Here is a 22,723-nt window from a genome sequence, read left to right on the forward strand (position 1 = left end):
CCGCTGTTGATTAATTTCTGACAAGTCTTCATCTTAGCAAGAAGATTTCCAAGTTTTCTATGGATGACCGGCCCCAGGCTGCCCCCCAGGACAACAGATGGTGAGCCCCCCCCCCCCCCCCCCCCCCCCCCCCCCAGGACAACAGATGGCGACGAAATCGTGATTGAGGTCCAAGAAGATCTCCAAGTTTTCTGTGGCTGTTGATTAATGGCTCTGTTCAAGTATGGAAACGAAATTGTGGAGTTTCTTTTCACCCTTTTTCCTTGGAAGCGGAATCAGAAGTTCAGAACAAGTAAACTTAGGGGGCTTGCAGCTCATTGAATTACGGATCAAGAAAAAACAGAGCATGCGGGCAAGGATTCTGCACGGTTCACAGACGTGAAAACAAAAACTCTCTCCTTACTCGAGCAAAATTAAGAATTCGTCAGAATTGTGGCACTTCAGTATCGCATCACAAGCTAATTCTTCTGTTGATGGCTATGCCAAAACATGTCACAAGTTGAAACAGACGCATGGATACAAACATCTCCAGCTGATGCTCGCAAGAATAATTCACACTGCACAAACACCATAGATTGAAGCTTAATAAATGGTTCACAAATCACAGAAGCCAGCATCAGGCACACAAAACCAGCTGTCTCTTGGTTCACCAAACATTACATAGCAAGCAAACTCAGTGCATCCACGACAGGCACGTGCGTGCGCACACACATGCAGCAGCTGCTTATTAGCTCCGCACTCTGTTCCAAATGGAGTAGCAGGCACTCATCAAGCCACACAACATCAAACACACACACGCAGTAGGTGGGCAGGCACACACCTAGAACCAGCTACTGCTGCTGCCTCATTGTCTAGGATCCAATCGCAAGCCACACACTCGAGCACACACGCCGGCCGGTGTCTAACCGTCTGAGCGCAACACACGCGCAGGCAGAAAACCCGGAGGCATTTTTATTCCAAAGCATGCGGCAACCGCTAGGCCAACTCGGCCATCGACGGCGCGCAAGTAGGAAGCCAACCTGAGGCCCCTACCTTGTCAACAACAAACTCAACCAAAGGCAGCTGCTGCAACCTGCAGCAGCATCAGTATCGTCACAGCAAGCCAGCAACCCTGCCCGGCCAGCGTCCATCAGAGAGGGCGAACGAGTCGCCATCTCCCGCGGCAGCAGCGGCAGTAGTGTGGACGCACGGTTCAGGATTCACCTAGGCAATGCGAGAGGCAGAGAGTCATAAAATGGCGAGTCAGCATGCACTTCACCAACGTAATCTTTCAAAAAAAAACATTTCACCAATGTATACTTTGGTGTACAGGCTACAGAGCTTAGTGTACAGACTGCAGAGCAGTGTGCCGTGTGCGTACCTGAGAACGGTGCCCCTGAGGAGACGCCTCCTCCTGTAGTAGCGCTAGAGCTGGGACTTGGGCCATGCCGTGCCGGCCCGGCCCGGCCCTCTTGTGGCTCGTGCCGTGTTGGGTTTAGATTTTTAGGCACCATCGGCACATCGTGCCGTGCCGTGCTGGCACGACAAGTCTATTATCAAGTCCAAATACGGCCCATGGCACGCCGGCACGAAGGCGTGCCGTGCCGGCCCAAGCATGGCCCTCCGGATACTTGCAATTGGATTTATATGCATCGATATAGAAATATTATTATTGCAATTAGAAAACACATAAATTATCCATGGTATGAAAATTACATGATTTTCTTGAATGAATAATATTTTCTTTCATAATTATTGTTAATTAGAAATGAAGATTAACTGTCATAATAGAACAAGGGGCTACGTAATGGCCGATGGGCTGTTTTCGTGCCGTGCCAGCCCAAGCACGGCCCAAAATGCGGGTCGTGCCATATAGCCCGTCTTGCTGAAATTTTAGGCACGGCACGGCCCTCGTGTTCGTGTCATGCCGGCACGGCCTAAAATATTTCGTGGCGTGCCATGTTTTGGGTCGTACCAAATGATCGTGCCGCGGTCCGCCCAAAAATGACACGGCAAGTCCCAGCTCTAAGTAGCGCGAGTGCACGGGCGGCTCGAAGAGGCTGGGGTGGTGGCAGGCGGCGAGCCCGTCCCACTGCAGTGCGTCCCAGACGTCCTTCTCCATCTCGACGGCCGGCCGCTTCACGCCGTGCTCGCGGCCCTGCAAGGCCGGCAGTCGGCGCAGGCCGAAGCACCCCCCTGATCCTGATGGTCTCGAGCGCTGGCGCGAGCATCTTGACCTCAGATATCTGCCGCAGCTTCGGCAGGTCGTGAAGGTGGATAGTGGTCAGCTTTGGGAACGGTAGGCCGCGGGCGACTATCCCCTCCGGGTACTTTTTGTCCAGCACGAAGACGTGCGTGAGGTCGCCGCAGCGGATGATGTGGAGGGTCTCCAGGCTGGGGAAGGAGGCGACCCACACCGGCAGTGCGAACTGGAGCCTCGGGCAGGAACGCAGGTGTAGGTGCTCCAGCTTTTGGAAGGAACCATGCTCGATGCTTTTGACACCTTGGCTCCAAATGCACCGGGCCATCCGGAGATCCGATGCCCAGATGGTCCGTAGTTGATTTTTGTTGTCCGTTGCCATTGCAGGGAAGATCGTATCCAAATTGGGGCACCTCTCCACGTGGCACCACTTCAGTTGACGCCAGTACGACGAGGGCATGCTAGCGCTGGTTGCGGCATCATGCACGTGCAGGGATTCGGCGTACCATCTTGTTAGCCCACCTAAAGAGAAGAAATCTTCCACCAGTAGTTCACTACCCAAGCTTCGGCCCCCATCACTAATCTCAATATGACGATCTGACCGTAGAGCTGGGGGCTGTGGAAACACCAGCATTGGGACATTATTGTTGCCGATCACGGTGGTTACATCAATATACGGACTCGCTAGAACAATATTACTAGGTCCTGCAGTCTTCTCCTTGACCGTCGCTTCGAGTTGAACACCCCCACCGTACTCAACTGAAGAGGTGACATGGATATTGAAACGAATACCCTCATCGCCTCTTTGATCCACCAGGCACCACAAGGACCTGCCGAGCCTCGCGTCTGCAAGAACAGCATGCAACTGCAAGCTTGAATGTTTATGCTGGACAAGGGACGGCCGAGTAAGTCCAAGTGTCCTCTTAGCTCGTGTGTCTATGCACACCACTTCCAGCTTTAGCTGTTGCATTGAATCATCTGATCCCCAAATTATTGCACGAAGGTTTTCACAACCCAGCAAAAAGAGCCACTTGAATTCTGGGACATCTACCATCTTAGTTTTGAGGTCAAGTACCTTGATTGTACTTCCTGAGAGGTCTAGCTCCACAAGATTAGGTAGTCCGCGTACAAACAAATTCTCCAATTGTGTGCAGCCTTGTAGGGATATCTTGGAGGTTTTGGCATCCCTTTCGTGTGCATAGTGCAACTGTTTTGGTTCAGAAAATTCCTGGGGCAGCTTAAAGGATGATGTCCATTTGGTTGCCGGTCCATATCCATCAAAACTAAATGACCTTAGGGAAGAGTGAAGCCCGTCTGGCACAGCAACATTCTCTAGCCCGTCGCAACCATCAAGGAAAAGCATCTGGAGGCTCTTTGCCATTGATAAGTTTGCTGGCAGATTTTCCATGTCTCTATTACCTGACAAATCAAGTATTTCCAGATCTGTTTTGTCCACAAATGAGTTGTAGCAATCTATTGATGGCATCTCTGCTTTGCGAGTGGGTTTGATTATCCGAAGCTTCTGGAGGCAACACAACCTTCCCTGTAATCTACTACTTATTAACTGCCAACACATGAATCCCTCAATATTTAGCTCCCTGAGGTTGGTCATGATATCCATATTTTCTTCAGATAAGATATCATCCCATTCTGTGTAACGTAAGTCAAGTACCCATAGGCTTTGTAGACACACCCAGTTTGCATTGTTCTCTCCGCCTTCACTTTTGTTGTCATGTGTGCAGTGATCCAATCCGAGGAATCTCAATCCCTCACACTGGAGGAAAGGAGGTGACATAAAACTGAAGCTGCAATGACAGAGAATTAGCACGCCAAGGTTGCAGCAGTGTTTAAGAAACACATTTGGTGAGCCTTGTGGGTTCTCAGACTCGTCAAGTGCTACGAACAAAGACGATGCCCTTTCCAATATAGCTTTTGTATCTTCTTGTATTGTCAGATTCTTTGAGGTCATACAAATCCAACGACAACATGGGCTCTCTCTAGAGAAAGAAATACCATCCTTCTTGACCACCAAAAATGGAGCCTCCGGATCTTTCATGAGTAGTCTTTCAAACACTTTGTCAAGCAGAGAAGCATTATCGCACACCCAATGTATTTCCTGATGCAATGCATCAGTAATCTCCCTTGTTCCATCTCCCTTAATTATCCCATCACACATCCAGTAGTTTGGAGCATGAGCCACCCAATCAAATCCCGTGGCCCTGTGAAAACTATATTGCAAGAACAACTCGTACAGGCAACACTCCATTACCATTGTTGGGTCGACGCCTTGCATCCATTGGTGGCGAGCAACTATGTTAGCTGCTTCTTCACGCAGGAGTGCATGAAATTCTGAAGTTTCTAATTGGTTGGCTGAACTGTCAGTACTGGCAAAAACGTGGGTGTATCTTAGCTTGCTTTCTATCTCATCAAGGTGGTCATGTATAGTCAAAGACCGTCTTTTGAACGTCCATACTATAACGTGGTCGAGATAGACAGGACTAATGACAAAGTTACGTACATCAACTTCGTCATCACTTCCATTAAGGAAAACCATCACAAATTTTCTATTAAACAAGTTTTGGGCAATCACTTGGGAAACACTAGGAATCACATCCCTAGAGCCAAGGTCCACCCCATTGAAGTCATCCTCTTCATCCTGCTTGTCAAACATGGCCATCACTGTTTCAGGGTCTAGTTTTAGCTCATCTGCGATTTTCCTCTGCATCACCCTTCTACTTTCCCATGCTGAGCAATCTATGTAAATTATTGAGTCAAAGCATAGTTTTGAAGGATTTTTCTTAGCTTTGATTGACCGAAGTTCTTGTTCTATGGACCTGAGAACCGGGGCAGCCCCAAAGCCACTCCAACCATTAAAATAGATGACCTTTTTGTCACGCCAAAGCAGGATACGCTCAAGTATCTGCTCTCTGGCGCCATCAACTTCTCTTGCGTAGATAAACTGCAGTGGAGTAAGGAGGAAGCAAAATGAGGCTACATTATATTATAAATACGAATGCATATGCTCTGGTAGTGTGCATGAGATAGATACGAATCAAAGGATGTTGGCGCATGTATAAATTAAACCAGCAGCTAGCAGAGTGCACCTAGCTTCTGCAAAATTGTTTGAATTAGTTGTACCAATGCTTACAGTCGCATGAATTACATACAGTAGTGCCGTACCCATGTTGAGGAATATTGAGTACTCTATCCTGCTTGTGATGAGTGAATTATCAACCGTGCGATATAATCGTGCACTTGGTCTTTGGATTGCAGGTACACGGGCGTCGAGTGTCGACGGGGAGCTGCTGTGGAGGTGCTGTGGCCGATGGACCGTGCGGTGGACGGCGGTGAAGGGCAGCTGAGACCGGAGCTCGGACCGGGCAGCAGCTGTGGCGTCCACTCCTGGATCGAGGGCGCAAGCGGCGACGGAAGGCGGGTTTCTTGGTTTGCGCTACAAAACCAAGGAGGCGGACGGCGGTTGAAGATGCCAAATTGTGGAGGCACGGGCGTCGGTCTCGGGACTGACGGAGGCGACGGGCGTCGACAGCGTCTAGGGCCTCGCTGCGGGCGAGGAGGTGACGGGCGTCGGGCGGCGTCTAGGGCCGTCAGAAGGCCGAGGCAGGAACGGCGTCTAAGGCCACGGCGTGGAGACGGGAATCTTCCCGCGCGTGAAGTTTTGGCGGTTTTCTCAAAACCGGCCACCTACCCGGGTTTCGCGGACCCTCCAAAACCGCGGACCGGTACTTCGTCGACGTGGCGGCATCGCAGCAAAGACTTCGAGTCGAAGAAAGAAGCTCCGTCGTCGATCGAGTCTGTACAACGGGCTGCTGCAGACCCGACCGGTCTGGCCGCAGCAGCTGGGTATAAAAATCCCCACCAGCCCGTGGCTGGTGGAGTCTTTTGAGTCTTTTTTGTTTTCTCTTCGTTTTTCCTTCTCCTTGCCTCTGCTCCAGGTTAGGGCCAAGGACTCCAATGCAAAAGAGGGTTAGGGTTTAGCTAATCTTTCAATTTTAGTGGGTAGGATGATGGGCGGATGGCTTTAGCTTTGTATAGGTGAATTCCTCTGAAACTTATGAATGAAATCTTGTTGAGTTCATCTATGTGTGCTGAGTACTCGTCCTCCCCTTCCTCTCTTGCATTTTTTGCTTGATTTCCTCTCTTTTGGATGATTCGTGTTTACAGGAATCGAGCCCTTGGATTCGTGTTTTGCCGGACTCTTTGTGACGATTCCTATGCATTTAGCCTAGAGCCAAACCCCCTGGAATCGCGAGTTCACACGAATTGAAGGTTTTGTGTTCTTGAGAAACCCCAATCCACTTTGATCTTTTCCCGAATTCTCGAGATCCTTTAATCTTTTGGGTGAGATCTCTTGGGGATATGTTCACGGGACCAGTGTGAATGTATCCTCCAAGTTTCGCTAGATTTGGACTTCGTTTGCTCAAGATTTGCCTTTTGAAACTTTGGTCTCGAGCTGTCTGGAAGGGACCGGTCTGACCGGTCTCTGAAACCGGTCTGGATTTTTGAATTCCAGCCCGACCGGTCTGACCGGTCTGTGATAGCGGTCAGACCGGTCTGACTCATCAGTGCTGCTGTTTGAGGAGTTTTTTAGTATTGCTTCCATGAAGTTTTCTAGGGTGTGCAGCTGTGAGATAGCTTGTCCATAGCTATTCTCTCATACACTAGGTGAAGTGTTTGCGGTGATTTTGGGATATAGGCCGACGGATCGATTTCGAGAGAAATTTCGATCGGCTCCCATTCACCCCCCCTCTGGTCGCCGGTTTCGGTCCCTCAATTGGTATCAGAGCTTGGTTGAGGTTTTCAGTACCTTAACTGGTTCGAAAACCACTTGGCAACCATGGCGAGCCTTGGGAAGATCCCGATATTTTCCGGCGAGAACTATGCCTACTGGAAGGTTCGCATGAGAGCCTTCTTGCAGAGCATGTGAGCCGAGGTCTGGGATATTACCAAGAATCAGGCTTACGTGATGCTTGCCGCTCGGGTCACTCCTCTTGAAGTGACTGAGCACGAGGCTAACGCCAGGACTATCAATGCCCTGTTCGCTGGCGTTTCTCGTGCGGAGTTCTCATGCGTCCACGGTTTTCAGGAAGCCCACAAGATTTGGACGTGCCTTGAGAACTACCACGAGGGCACACCTCAAGTCAAGACCAGACTGTTCGAGACTCACCGGCGTGAGTACGAGAACTTCACACAGGAGCCAGGTGAGAGCATTGACTTGATGTTCAGTCATTTTCAGTCGATTGTGAATAAAGTCAATGCGAACAGATCTGCTGATGCCCTTGAGTACACAGAGCACGAGAAGGCCCTCAAGTTACTCTACGCACTTGACCGCTCTGTGTGGGATCTCAAGGTGAACACCATCATTGAGTCTGCTGGCTATGAGACTCTGACGGTGAACGAGCTTTTCAGCAAGCTCAAGGCCACGGAGGTGGATAACCAGACACGAGCTAAGCTCAATGGTGCCCCTTCTTCCAAGAGCATCGCTTTTGTGACTGGCCCAGGTGGATCGAGCTCTAACGCTAATTCTGCTCTTGGCTTTTCTCTTGCCTCTTTGCCTTCTGTTACAGATGAGCAGCTGGAGACGCTGGGCGACGATGACTTGTGCCTCCTCATAAGCAAGTTCCAGCGCGTCTACCACAATAGGCAGAGGAAGAAGAACCCCGGGTGCTACAACTGCGGCGATTTAAACTACTTCATCGCCGATTGCCCCAAGAAGTCCGGCGGTGGCCAGAACAACCACTTCGACTACTGCCGCCACCGCCACCGCGATGAGGGAGGCTCCAACAATGAGCGTCGGCGCCACAAGCACCGCAGTCGTGACCGGGGAGGACGCTTCAACAAAGAGTCGCTCAAGAAGCGCTTCCAGTACAAGGCCAAGAAGCGGGAGAAGGCCTTCCTGGTGCAGCTCAGCGACCTCGACAAGAGCTCCGACACCGACCACTCTTCTTCACCGACCTCCGATGATGACGACAAGAAGAAGAAGCGGGACAAGGAAGCCACCAGCTTCATCGGCCTTTGCTTGGTGGCCGGTCGGCGCAAGAGTTTCTGCACCATGGCGGGCGAAGCCGATGGTGCACGAGCGTCTTCAGGTGGACATGCTACACCGATGTACGCCGACTCTTCTCCTGGATCCGAGAGTGATTCAGAGGTAAACTCCACTATCGACCTGCTAGAAACAGAGGTTAGGGAGTTGTACGCCGCTCTCGACAACCAGAAAAGGCTGCTTAAGGAAGCAGCTAGAGAGCGTAGAAAGCTTAGGGCTGAGCTGGCTTGTGCTAGGGAGAAATCTAGTGAGGATGAGTGCGCTGGTTGCATATCTCACATGAATGATCTTGTTGCTCTCCGTGCCTAGCATGATGAGAACGTCGCAAACTTAGATGTTGCTAAGACTTCGCTTTCTGACGTGTCTCATGAGCTCGCTAAGGCCAAGCATGAATTAGAACTGGTTAAGGACGCTCCTATTGTTAGCGATATGCTTGAATGTGATGAGTGTCCTATCTTTAAGTCCGATCTAGCTTCGTTGCAGTCCAAGTTTGCTACTGCTGTGTGCGAGCTAGAGGAGATGAAGTCTAGGCCAGTTTTGCTTAGTGCTTGTAAGCTTTGTCCCATGCTTAGGTCGGAGCTAGATGAGAAGAACGCTTTGATCAAGTCTTTTGGGAAGACTAAGGTCATAGAGTCTAGCCCACCTATTGACTGCTCTGTTTGTCCTGATTTGATTGCTGATCTGGATAGTCTTGCGGTAGAGAAAGCCAACTTAGAGAATGAGAATACCTATCTTAGGGCAATTTTGAGTTGGGTTTCTAGCAGTGAGCCACAGCTGGGCATGATGATTAAGCAGTTCAAGCGTGGTGATGGGTTTGGGGTCGGTTACACATACACGAAGTCAGATTTTAACAAGTTGTATGGTAAGATTGGCAAGGCTGCTGGGAACACTGCTAGCACGAGCATGCAGCCTTCACTTGTTGACCCCGCGGATGGTGTGCTTAAAGAAACACCAAAAGCACCTCCGCAGAAGCAGGTTTGGGTTCCAAAGCCCAATGAGCTGAGGAATCCCCTCGACACGCTCCCTGCTGCCGCAGCCCAGGTTGCCCAGAAGAAGGGGGCTACTCCTCCCCGTCCGCAGGCTAGGCCTCCACCTCCCAAGCGTGAGGTGAGGTACCACTACGAGTTCTGTGACAGGGAAGGTCACCTGGAGGAGTTTTGCTTCAGGAGGAAGTGGCTGTGAGGCGAGAGCAGGAGAGACGGAATGCGGACATGTACTCTGCTCGGGTGCATGGTCCCTCTCAACGTGGTGGTATGCAAGATGCTAGGGTGCACCGTGTAGGTGGAGGTCAGGGAGACGGTGGTGGTTACCGTGCTCTAGTGGGTGGTCGTTTTGCCGGTCGTGCTCCTGGTCGCTTTCAGTACGGCTATGGACCACGGGACCGAGGCTTTGGAGGAGGTTTCGATGCTCCACGCTTTCCTCGCGGTGGTGTTCGTCAGTCACGCGGTAGACGAGACGGGGGATACGCTTTGCCTGGTTCTGCTAACCCTTCTGTAGAGCAAATGGCTCGACACTGGTTTGCTTCTCACTTTTCTAACCCCAGTGTTGAGACATTTGCTCACCCTTTGTCTCACTACTGATGTGCAAGTCGGAGGCTTGGAGAACAGGTGGATCATGGACTCCGGTTGTTCGCGCCAAATGACCGGGAATGACAAATGGTTCTCCAGCCTCACCCCGATGCGCTCAAAGGAGTACATTGTGTTCGGGGATAATGGAAGAGGAAAGGTACGTGGACTTGGCGCTGTTCGAGTTTCTGATCGCTTTACCCTGAGAGAGGTTGCTTTGGTTTCGAACCTTGGGTTCAATTTGCTTTCTGTTTCGCAACTTCTTGATGAGGGGTTTGAGGTTTGCTTCAAGGAGGGTTGTTCGCGTGTTCTCGATTCCAGAGGAGATTTGGTTTGCCGGATTACACCTCACGATCGGGTTTTCTTGGTTGACTTCTCTGGAACTCCTCTTGGCCCTTCTCGTTGCTTGTTGGCTGGTCCTTCTTCTGATCTGTGGAAGTGGCATAGGAGACTTGGACATTTGAGCTTCGATTTGTTGTCGAGACTTAGCTCACTTGGCCTAATCCGAGGATTGCCCAAATTGAAGTTTGAAAAGGACTTTGTTTGCCATCCGTGTCGCCACAGGAAGATGATTGCCACTTCTCATCCGCCTGTTACAGTCGCATGAATTACATACAGTAGTGCCGTACCCATGTTGAGGAATATTGAGTACTCTATCCTGCTTGTGATGAGTGAATTATCAACCGTGCGGTATAATCGTGCACTTGGTCTTTGGATTGCAGGTACACGGGCGTCGAGTGTCGACGGGGAGCTGCTGTGGAGGTGCTGTGGCCGATGGACCGTGCGGTGGACGGCGGTGAAGGGCAACTGGGACCGGAGCTCGGACCGGGCGGCAGCTGTGGCGTCCACTCCTGGATCGAGGGCGCAAGCGGCGACGGAAGGCGGGTTTCTTGGTTTGCGCCACAAAACCAAGGAGGCGGACGGCGGTTGAAGACGCCAAGTTGTGGAGGCACGGGCGTCGGTCTTGGGACTGACGGAGACGACGGGCATCGACGGCGTCTAGGGCCTCGCTGCGGGCGAGGAGGTGACGGGCGTCGGGCGGCGTCTAGGGCCGTCAGAAGGCCGAGGCAGGAACGGCGTCTAGGGCCACGGCGTGGAGGCGGGAATCTTCCCGCGCGTGAAGTTTTGGTGGTTTTCTCAAAACCGGCCACCTACCCGGGTTTCGCGGACCCTCCAAAACCGCGGACCGGTACTTCGTCGACGTGGCGACATCATAGCAAAGACTTCGAGTCGAAGAAAGAAACTCCGTCGTCGATCGAGTCTGTACAACGGGCTGCTGCAGACCCGACCGGTCTGACCGGTCCCCTGGACCGGTCTGGCCGCAGCAGCTGGGTATAAAAACCCCCACCAGCCCGTGGCTGGTGGAGTCTTTTGAGTCTTTTTGTTTTCTCTTCGTTTTTCCTTCTCCTTGCCTCTGCTCCAGGTTAGGGCCAAGGACTCCAATGCAAAAGAGGGTTAGGGTTTAGCTAATCTTTCAATTTTAGTGGGTAGGATGATGAGCGGATGGCTCTAGCTTTGTATAGGTGAATTCCTCTGAAACTTATGAATGAAATCTTGTTGAGTTCATCTATGTGTGCTGAGTACTCGTCCTCCCCTTCCTCTCTTGCATTTTTTGCTTGATTTCCTCTCTTTTGGATGATTCGTGTTTAGAGGAATCGAGCCCTTGGATTCGTGTTTTGCCGGACTCTTTGTGACGATTCCTATGCATTTAGTCTAGAGCCAAACCCCCTGGAATCGCGAGTTCACACGAATTGAAGGTTTTGTGTTCTTGAGAAACCCCAATCCACTTTGATCTTTTCCCGAATTCTCGAGATCCTTTAATCTTTTGGGTGAGATCTCTTGGGGATATGTTCACGGGACCAGTGTGAAGGTATCCTCCAAGTTTCGCTGGATTTGGACTTCGTTTGCTCAAGATTTGCCTTTTGAAGCTTTGGTCTCGAGCTGTCTGGAAGGGACCGGTCTCTGAAACCGGTCTAACCGGTCTGGATTTTTGAATTCCAGCCCGACCGGTCTGGATTTTTGAATTCCAGCCCGACCGGTCTGATCGGTATGTGATAGCGGTCAGACCGGTCTGACTCATCAGTGCTGCTGTTTGAGGTGTTTTTTTAGTATTGCTTCCGTGAAGTTTTCTAGGGTGTGCAGCTGTGAAATAACTTGTCCATAGCTATTCTCTCATACCCTAGGTGAAGTGTTTGCGGTGATTTTAGGATATAGGCCGACAGATCGATTTCGAGAGAAATTTTGATCGGCTCCCATTCACCCCCTCTGGTCGCCGGTTCCGGTCCCTCACATGTTTCCATGATGAAATCCCTCTTGCCTTAGAAGAACAACAACAGACAGGAAATGCGCGCACGAACGCCGATCTAACCCATGAATCCGCTGGTTCGATCAATCAACACCTGCGCACAGTATTATTGTAAACGAGCAGCGCAGTACAGTACTACGGGTAGTATTAAAGGCCAATGAGTATAGAGGAGGAGCACACACCTGTGGAGAACAATCCTTCCGTCTGTCCAAATTAATTAATTAATTAAAGGAAGGCGCATCGATCTAACCCATCATTCCATTGATGCGTGCTCGCCCTCAGATCGAACAGGACCCGGCAAATGCAATCGCGAGGCGGAGGGCGGCAGGACTTAGGAGTGTAGTGCTAACTGTTGTGAGGCACCACGGCAGTCGGCAGCTATGTTCCTTTCTCTGCACAACGCATGGTTCCTTGCTTGCTTCCTCCATGTACGTTTTGCTTGCTGGGGGCGTTGCTTCTCACAGCAAGCAAAGCATTGTCCCTTCTCTTTTTCCAAAGCAATGGATAGTTCCCCTTTGCTTTTTTAGATGGTCGGCGGTAGCTGTAATTTGTGTTAAAGGCAGTCATGGATGACCCGGTAAAAAGCAGCAGATATTTCTCCTTTGTTTAAAGAAGAGATTGCCAAAGCTTTTTCATTTTCTGCTGTCAATTCTTCTTGAACGAGGTCTAATGGACTACCCAGTTCGTGTGATCCTAATTATGCTGACAACTGTTCTTGAACTACTCTAGGAGACCAGGACACGCCTGCCTAAATCCGATAGGAAAATTTTAGTTTGGATAAGATAAGATGTAAACATTGTGTATTAAATGTAAAACAACATAATCTAGTGTCTACTCAAAATGTGGCATAATACGCTTGTAGTGTATTTTGTGACTGTACATGCACATATCTAACAAGTTTATGTATCCATTTACATATTTTGCAACTCATTGGACCAAAGTGATACGACCATACAAGTTGTTATATGTTGAATGCAATTTACTCTTTTAAATAGGACAAATGGCCAAGGTCGTATAAAACACAATTGTATTGAACATTTAGATGGAGGGAATACTTGATAAGAGTCCTTTAGTGTTGGCTGACGCCCGAGAGTGACCGTTGAAAATCGAGTGTGCAGTTTATAATTTTACAGTTTCTCTCAGCAAAGCTCATCCATATGATCACCATTTGTGATTATCACATCTGCATATACACATGCGCGGAAAGAGATTCAGGTTTGGTTTCTTGCCGCACATTGACATGGATGTACGTTTCAGGTTATGGCAACTGCACTTGAATATAGACAACAGGTCAAAGCAACAGAGCTATTCTTATACTAGACCTACTCAGCTGATGTACAGAGCATGCCCGATTGTATCTGGACATATGAAAAACGCACGTCCTCCATGGCAAGAATAGCTACAGCTCCAGTGTACAACCTATCAAAGACGAAATCAACCGATGAACTGGATCACAAGAACTTGGTGAATCTAATGACCACTCAGAAAAATAGTATCTTCAGATAACAGCCATGATCAGTCCGCACTTTTGGTTAGATGTAAAGGCAGGTCAGTGGTCTTTTGCATTGCTAGCCGGTTACTCTGGTTGACAAGGTGGTGAAGCCAAACGACTAAATCCAGGATGTGATCCTCGGTCCTTGCCTTGTCGGCATGGTAGAGTGTCTCGATTGGATCTGCTTGACATGGTCGTCTCCCAACCCTGTCAGTCCTGGAGTATTGAAGGCAAAGGGAATATCAGATCTCGGAGAATTATCACTGCCTAAGTATGTTAAAACAACTAGTGGAAAATAGTTATCTTACCCCGATTTAGCCCATTCGCTAAACCTCAAGAAGCCTCGGGCACTGAAGTAAGCATAAGAGGCAGTAGATGCATAAATCTCAATATAACTGAATCAACCTTAAAACAATTGGTTCGATATAAACAAGCTATAGTACCAGGTGGTATTGACGGCCATAGGAACAAGCCAATTCAATGTTTTGTCCATTCGAGCCCTTATATCATCAATGGTGAGCTGCATCAGAATTCAGGGATCAGAATGTGCAAACTTGGTGATGTGGTTCGCTTGTTCTCTGGCTGTATTACCTTTTGAGGCACTGAGGAAGTTTTTAATCTATGTGGTAGAGCCGATTTGACCCTTGGTGGCAGCCCCTGGTAGAGGGCCTCTCTTGTGTTTGATGGTACATATCCTGATCGAGAAACCTATAGCCCAAAAAAATGTTTAATGTTCTGCCTTCAAAAGTTCATTACCAGCTAGTGAAAATTGCTGAAATTCGTTCACTCAGCAGTCAGCATTATTAAACTTGGAAGATTTATCATTTGTTTTTGGATAACAACCAGTTATCCACTAAGGGAAGACTATTATTAAACCTGGAAGATTTATCATTTGTACAGAAATATACAAGAGAAACAAGAAGTCTTGAATATAATATGATGACAAGGTGCTAGTATGAATATCGTAATATTTTATCAATATATATGATATGATAGCAAAAGCAAGCAAATAACTCAGAACCTGAGCTCAGTTAACAAAAACAATGAGAAGAAACTTACAATGCTATATATCTGAATGATAATGTTTGCATAATGTAAAGCCAGTCCAGCAGGTCCTAGCCTTTGACAGCTCACAGTTGATTCAGCACTCAAAGCAAATTCATCTACAAATGCATTACAAGGATCAGCTGGCAGTAAATTTGACTGATTCAAAAAGAGACATTGAGCTATGTAAATACCATAAGATCCAAAATTACTGTTGATCTCAATATGTAAGTAGTGCACGATTTCTACAAGCTTCTCGACCACCTATCATAAGAAAATTATGTCATTTTCAATATAGGGCAGGCAGGCTGACATAGCATACATGCAAATTCTACAGCAAAAAAGCTACTTACTTCTTCCAATGTCTTGGACCAGAGAGATCTTTTCTTCAAGCTCTTCACGTAACTCCTTTGCGTCTTCAACTCCAGTCTCACAATTTGAATATTATCTCCTGCAAAATAATCTGATTATAGACTTTCAAAGGCTCAAAGAAGTACAGCTACAGTCATAATGAATGGATTTGGACACTTAAAAGAAAGACTAATGGCAAGAGAAATTTTCTTTTCATTTAGCTTCCACAATCCCTTTTCTACAATCTCTATCTGTTCAGAAAATGGACACAGAACAAAGGGCACAAAAGCTCCGCAATATTTCCTTGATTGAAAGAAACAAAATGGTGTAGATAGCCCTCGTACCTTTTTCAAATCTCTCGGTATCCTTTCCCTTTAACTTAGAGTTGTATTCTTGCTCAAATCTATCTAATGCATGAAGCTCATGGTACAAATCCTGGAAAAAGAAAGAAGAAATTTAAATAATCAAGAAGATAAAAAAAAATATTTCTCTCGAGGCCTCAAAAGATTACTTCAGAGAACAACACAGTGCTCACAGTTGTACGTTGAACAAGAGTCATCAACTTTTGCATCTCTGCTATGGCTGTTTCTTTCAGTTGCTTCTGGGGTGCACTTTCGGATTCTAATCTAGACACCAAATGGACAAGATAGTAAAAAAAAACTCATTTGTACAATTCATAGCTGCCTGTCAAATAATGATAAATGCTTACTTGACAAAATAGCGGTCCAGGTTATGCCACTGGGTATCTTTGCAACGGTTGCCAAACCTGACAACCTCTTGGGAAAATATTTTCAGCTCTTCCCTGCAAATATTAGCCAGAGGTCACAAACAGCTATTGGTCAAAGGTGATCAGAAATTCACTATGGTAATTAATGAAAATCATCATGCGTACCTTTTGTCATTAGCTGCAATTCGCATCAACTCACTCATGTCACTGGATACCAAACTCTGCACACCTTCAGAAGGAAGCACTACTTGTTTGAAGTACGTAACAGTGTCTTCCGAGAGAGATTGCATAATACTGGCACCTTTAAGTATTGTGTTGGCAACCTCAAAAGCAAGAATTGATATCTTGCACCCTTTGTTCTTTGATCTAGAAATGAAGCCACCATCTGGGCTGAAGGTCGTCACCAGGGATCCTAATGTGTCTAAAATGTCAACTGCTTTGCCAAATCCAGCCATACTGGCTGTCCCAAACACAGAGCTCAGTCTAGGAGCCTGCTAAGAAACATCAAGGCTTTCAGGACATATACCATTTCACATTTTAGTAATGCAGATAAAGTAAAAGTTATGCATAGACCAAATCATTTTCCTGGCAAGAGGCTAGTCAGCACAAGTATGAATCACAGCTAAGAAGTAGGAAAAAAGTGTCTGTTTGTCATTGATGCAGCTGAATATAACTGCAAATCCATTAAATTTTATTCAGCACTTGCCTTGCTTGTTCCAACGCTTCTAGACCCGTCTATCCTCGGTTCAGACAACCCCATTTTGGCAGATAGAGCTGTCTCCCCTGATGTCGTGGCGTCCAACTTACTGTTCCCGGGAAGAAGGAAATCATCATCATCCTTGAATGAGAACCGATTAGAATCCCAAGCCAACTCATGTTTCTCTGCAATCTCCATGGTTTCTTCAACACCCTTAACCTTCTGCTTGTGTGCAGCACTCAGCCTGTCACCAAATTCGCTGATGCCATCTGCAGCATCCTCGAAGCTGGCATCGGCTATACCGACGAACCTTCTTGATTTCAGAACTGCAAAACAGAAGGCACCACCATGAGCAAATTTCTCCAACTACTCCAGTCCAGCCAATCCTACCTTCATAAAAAAAATTGGATTTTTTTTAAACAAAGGAGAGCGAGAGAACAAGAAGCATGTAGCGAGCATACCGTAGCAGCTGTTGCAGTCCATCCGCTAGGCACCTGTTCCCACGACGAGACCGGCATCAACGAACGCTCCCGATGAACCAAGAAGCGCCGGCCGTTCACACAACAGACCATGAAGGCATCCGCAGATCCCCCACGCCACCCGGGTACCGCGCGGAAGGTGCTCGACGGAATGCCCGCCCGAGTCAACGGGAGCCGCTGGAAAGATGGCGCCCTCGTCGCGCAAGGACCGAAGAGAAGTTGCAGGAAAATGACGAGCCAACCGCACCAACCGAAAACACCCCCGTACGCGGGGGGGGGGGGGGGGGGGGAATCGCGCCACCGCACGAAACGGAGAGCAAGAAATCCAGCAGACGAGCAAACCAAAAGATGGAACTTTTACAATCGCCCCGAGAGCGAGCGACGATTCACAACCGAGCGAGGAGAGCACGAGGTCCTAGGCTAGCTGTCCTCGAGAACCGGGATCTGGAGCCGGAGGAGGGGTCGCTCGCCGCCTGGCCAGCGGAGGAGGGAGACGGGAGAAGAGGAGGCGGCGGTTTCTTTCCCCCCGGGACGAGTAGAGTAGAGTATTTCTCCTGCCTTTTCCGCACGGGCGCCAACCGGACACGACAGGGGCGACAGGCAGGCAGGGTGCCGCTGCTTCGCCGATCCCGCTCCCTCCCAGCGGCCGAGTCCACGCGCTGACCCGATTTTTTTTATCGGTGCGCGCGCGTGCGCGGTCGCTCGGAGAAGCCACCTGCGCGCCGGGTCGCCGCCGGACCCGGCCGGCATCGGGCGAGATCGCGAGCATTGTTTGGCTCTGGCTGGCCGGCCGGCCGGCCGGCCCGGCCCTTGCTGTTGCTGGCTTGGCTGCTGGTGAATCCGGACCGCTTTTCATTTCAGCTCACCTGCTGCCGCTGCTGAGGGCTGACAGCTGCGGAGTGGGGGTCACGTTCTTGGTGCCGGGCCTGCGTTGGGTTTTAATTTTGGGAAAATTCGATTCATGCCACCACAACTCTGTAAAATTGGGTGTCATGTTGAAAATCATGCCACTCAATGGCATGATTTTCAACATGAGATCTAATTTCAAGAAATTGGAGTGGCATGGATCCAACTAACCCTTTAATTTTTGGGTTGAAAAAACTCGTGAGCATTTAGTACCCCATTATTGATCGGGCCCGAAACGATCCTCTCGTGGTGTCGTTCGTGTCAGGAGTATTATATATACTATAAAAGTTGAAATATTTTTGTGAAAGTGCCATGGTTATATCATGAACATTAAATTTGCTGGTATGACAAAGTTTTTACGAAGAGAGATGATAGAGAGTGTCATGGAATATGAGATGAGTGTCATGGTCTAGCACGATTACCTAATTTCTGGTCTTGGTAACTATGTCGATGACACTCCTACTGAGACTGACCTAATACATTTCTCACCAAGATTAACTCATCCACTCACCTCACGAAATACCTCTTGAAGGCCCACATGTTAGACCGGGTGGTTGACAGGATCAGGGTGGATCGAAAAAATGGAGAGAAGGAAAATGATTCCGCCCAAAGTGAATTCTTTTTTTGTCACCATGGTGTGCTCTACCCACCGGCATGTACCCACATTCACTTTCTTTTTTTCCTTCATCCTTTCCAGCTCGCGCTCCCTAATTCACACGGCGTGATCATTATTCACCATAATTTACGTCGTTATTTGTTTTGGAAGAATAATAATTGACATCATTGTTTTATAGAAGGAAAAGAAAGGTGTGCGTAATTATGGGAGACAATTGGTCCTCACATATTTTTTTTCTTATGCACAAATAGAAAATAGAGTAGTATAAATGGAGGGGCAAAAATTAAATATAAATTCTTTCCATACTAAATAATCTGTCATTCAATCAAGGGGTTAATTGGAAGGGCCCTGGTTGCCGTAAAATACCTTTCCAAAAGTATAATATCTCCTTGCCTTCCAATCACTGTATTTATAAAGACATCTATCACTAGGGTTAATCATTCACCCGTTGTTGCCACTGTCACGCCAAAAAGCTGCTACTATCTGATTTCTTCTTCCAAGAATAGGACCTCTCTACTGATCGAAAGGGGGCTAAAGCTGCAGCAAGCATCTGATGCCACAAAAACAACAGGAAGTGGCATCAAACACCAAGGTCTGCCTCTCGCCCATGTTGCAACGTTTGTTGTGATAGAAGTTTTATTTAATTAGTTATAGGAAGAAAGTGTTGTTTATCAGAGTGTTGAAATCATATCTTAAGTAATTGAAGTCCCCCATCGTCTGCGTTCCCCTAGTCGTCGCCACCGGCGTTCCTCAGTCTATCTGTCTTTCGTAATATCGCACATCATGTAGACATCGGCACCAGCGCCTGTTATCCCGGAGGTCAGCATTAGTTACCTATTGCAATTTCAGTATGTTGTCTTGATTGGGATTGCTGGGTATATACACAATATTTTTTAAAAATGTTCATTTAGTTATTTTACCCATCAATTTGGATTCTCCATTTTTGCCTCTACGGAAAATGATGCGGCTAATGTGCTAATATTGATACATCTGGTTGTACGAGTGCTAATTGGGGCATACAAAAAAGGATTAGGACAACTCAGCCTGCGAAAGGAGTAGATCAGAGTCTGATGTTTTCCAAATCAACAGCCTTCAATCTCTGCGTTTCCTATCTATTTGGTTCATTTCCATCCTTTGTGTTTATGGAAGTAAATTTTTGATATTTTCCTTCTCTTACGTCTATGGAATTAAATACTGCTTACAAATTGGATATGATTGGCTCTAAATAAACTCATCTAAACTCCAATTAGTAGCATACCATGCTAGGTATTCCTTCGCCAATTTGTCGACTAACTAATTCCATTAACATCCACGTGAAAATAATATGCTTCCATATTTAACCAAGGGTTAGTTTTATATGGATATTAAATGTTGCATTCCTTTTAGATTTTTAGATAGCATATACAAATATAATTGGTTATTCCATCACAGGATAAATAAGATTTTCTTTATGAGTAGTTCAATGCAATCCAATCATTTTAAATAATTTGACTTTAAATACGTGCTTGTGGCACGTACAACTTCACTAGTATGGTATAAGCATTCACAAAAAAAATCTAGTATAACCATATCGTCTCGTATCGGATGACGCAGAATTACATCACATTATAATTGGTAGTGATGGGATGGCTCGGTTCGAGCTATTGGGTCATCGACCCGCTCTAAAAAGTTAAATTAATGGAGCACCGGTTTGCGAAATGGAACAAAAGAGAAGCGGCGGTTCGATCCATGGTTAACCGTAGAGTGAAGTGGATCGATCCGACTTCCTATTGCTTTTCCCTGGCACCAAACAACTCGTGCGACGGTTGGAAGAACGAAGCTGCACGAACGGCAGCACACGGCACGCTATGGTAGCACCGCAACAGACTCTGGTAGTCTGGTAGCATGCTTGAGAAGTTGAAGTGATCAAGCGCGACGCAGCTGCCGGCTGTGACATCGCGGCGTCTACGTAGTAATGCAGCTTGTCGGCCAGCAGAGCTTGGAAGGCTGTGATCGTCGTTCACCGGCACGGAAAACTAGACAATAGCGTCGAAGGGCAGCAGCGGCTCTCGAAGAACAGGAGGTTGCTACAGCATTGGGGACATGGCCAACTACGCCACCATAGCGTCGAGCTTGATATGCTCTGGCGGTAGCGGCACATCCGCTGACGCCGGCGTAGCGACGTTCAGTAGTTCACCGGAGCCAGAAGTCTGAACGTGCCTAAGCAGTAATTGGACGGGATTACTAAAGCGTATATTTGAACCCCTCAAACATGAGGAAGCAAACTCCGTCTGATTTACACAAGCAGTAGTAGGAAGCACAAATGGCGCAGGGGTCAACCCGCGGTATCCAATGGAGTGCCAGGGGTCAACAAATCTATCTATTATCTTATTATTTGGCCAACAAACAGAGCCTCCACATTCGCTCTCAAGACTTAGAAATTACCACGTTAATAGAAGAAAAATAAAAAAATAAAAATTATCCATCACTGCCATTATGATAAAAATTAGTCTAAAATCAGGAGCGGAGCCAGCGTGGGGGCAGGGGGCTCAAGCCCCCCTACCCCAGGAACTCCATTGGCAGCTCATGGAGTTTCCTGCGACATGATCTTATCTAGCAGTCAAATGATAGAGTTTAGCTCCCGTAAACGCCATATCATGTTGGCTCAGCCCCCCCCCTAAGACTTCAGCCTGGCTCCGCCCTTGTCTAAAATACCCCTGTGCCTAATTAAAAATCACCCACCAATGTCATTATGAAAAATTAAATATAAAATATCATTTAGCTATGTGTCAGTTACAAATATATACTTATTAATAAAAACTAAAGCTAACAATAATCAATCAAAATAAATCAAAAATAAGAATAATTATATGCATAATATTATTAAAGCTCAACAAATCAAATTGTTATTATAGGTAAATCATATTTGAATTGTTTTAACCAACAATAAGACATAATTTATGATAATGAACATGATGATGTATGGTAAAAAAATAGTATAATCTTTAAGTAAAGATACAACGACATGCAAATTTTTGAATTTTAACACTAGCCGTGCAAATGCGCGGGCTATACGCCTAGTTGATTAAAATGGAGCTGTCGGTGCTCTACACATCAAATGGATCTCTGTAGATCGGTTACAGCTCGCTCCAAGATAGATCCACGCTCATTTTTAATAATTGGGGGTATTTTCATGTTTTCTATTATTAGCCGTTTCCTTCCAATTGTTCTTTAACAATGATTGTAACAGGTATTTTTACCTTTAATTTTTTTCTATCTCTTGATCTATGGAAAGTCTTTATAAAAATTAAATTAAATTAGTATTTGATACTACTTTTTGGTACTTGGTCTCACATTTTGAAAGTATCAAGTACTTAATCCTAGGTATTTTCTAACTTCACCACCGTAAGATTTATCAGCTGGACGGCTGTTATCATTGTAAAATTTCTAATTTTTTTAATCAAAATTTTCTAGTGACGGGCTCGGAATAGTAATAGAAGCAGTGGCAAACTTTACAATCACCCCCGTGATTTTCACCGACCAAAAGTGATGGGAGTGGAACGCTGACCCAAAGCAAAAAATCTGCACTAGCTAGAGTGTCCATCAATCCCTGTCCAGCAGCCCAACTGCCCAAGTAGTACGGATCCTGGCCGTCACGTCCAGGTCCCTGTCCCTTGGGATCCATGGCCTGTCCGCGAGAGATCGATCCCGAGGACCCGATAGCAGCCGCCGCCGCCGCTCTCGTCACTACGCACGCAGCGCAAGCACAGCTCGACCATCTGATCCAACGCTCCCCGCGGGGTTGGGGCGGCGCCCGGCGGTGATCCGACGCGGAGACGATGCGGAGGAGGCGTTCCGATGGCGCGCGGCACGGTGGGTGGCGGCACGCAGGCCGGTGGAACGCCGCATCCCGTCCCGAATCTCCCGATCCGATCTTACGTTGGCGAGGCGACAACCTGATGGACTCCTCTCCTGCGCGCCGATTTTTTTTTTTTGCGAGAACGGATAGCATTACATTAACATGAAAACATGATCAAGTACAGTGCTTCCCCTTTTTACAAAAGGGTCCCTACGAAATTTAGAAATTACAACCAAGACCCTCTTCTTCTTCCTTTGATCTTCCCAGTTGTGTCTCTTCTTCATCCGAGAAGCAGCACTCCAGCACGCAGCATCATCATCCGCGCCTCGCAACCATACCAGGCAGTGGCGGATCTAGACTAGAAAGGGAGGGGGGCTCAACTACACACTATTCATCTTCAACCTTGAGCTTTCTTCAATGACAGGGTAAAAAATCAAGGGGGGGCTCGAGCCCCCCAGCCCCC

General features: G+C 47.5%; 2 protein-coding genes across 3 annotated transcripts; both read right to left on the minus strand.

Moving 5' to 3' along the window:
- Window positions 1–1,916: 1,916 nt before the first annotated feature.
- Window positions 1,917–12,625, minus strand: LOC120681127. The gene is made up of 3 exons (XM_039962662.1): window positions 12,293–12,625; window positions 12,095–12,204; window positions 1,917–5,139 (listed from the first exon to the last, which is right to left on the minus strand). The coding sequence occupies exons 2-3, from the start codon at window positions 12,103–12,105 to the stop codon at window positions 1,917–1,919; spliced, it is 3,234 nt and encodes a 1,077-aa protein (XP_039818596.1). The 5' UTR covers window positions 12,106–12,204; window positions 12,293–12,625.
- Window positions 12,626–13,266: 641 nt separating this feature from the next.
- On the minus strand, window positions 13,267–17,540 carry LOC120680559 (protein PSK SIMULATOR 1-like). 2 transcript variants are annotated; one of them, XM_039962057.1, is made up of 15 exons: window positions 17,197–17,540; window positions 16,883–17,161; window positions 16,431–16,747; window positions 15,890–16,215; window positions 15,707–15,799; window positions 15,509–15,623; window positions 15,342–15,432; window positions 15,000–15,097; window positions 14,841–14,910; window positions 14,662–14,765; window positions 14,194–14,310; window positions 14,046–14,122; window positions 13,911–13,952; window positions 13,637–13,818; window positions 13,267–13,529 (listed from the first exon to the last, which is right to left on the minus strand). In XM_039962057.1, exons 2-15 carry the CDS (start codon window positions 16,902–16,904, stop codon window positions 13,510–13,512), a joined length of 1,674 nt encoding a protein of 557 aa, XP_039817991.1. In that variant the 5' UTR covers window positions 16,905–17,161; window positions 17,197–17,540; the 3' UTR covers window positions 13,267–13,509. The 2 variants fall into 2 exon arrangements, with proteins under 2 accessions (XP_039817991.1, XP_039817992.1); XM_039962058.1 differs by having other exon boundaries at window positions 15,533–15,623; window positions 17,197–17,538.
- Between the last annotated feature and the right edge of the window lie 5,183 nt (window positions 17,541–22,723).

Source organism: Panicum virgatum, chromosome 7N (genome assembly GCF_016808335.1).
Source record: "Panicum virgatum strain AP13 chromosome 7N, P.virgatum_v5, whole genome shotgun sequence".
NCBI lineage: Eukaryota > Viridiplantae > Streptophyta > Magnoliopsida > Poales > Poaceae > Panicum > Panicum virgatum.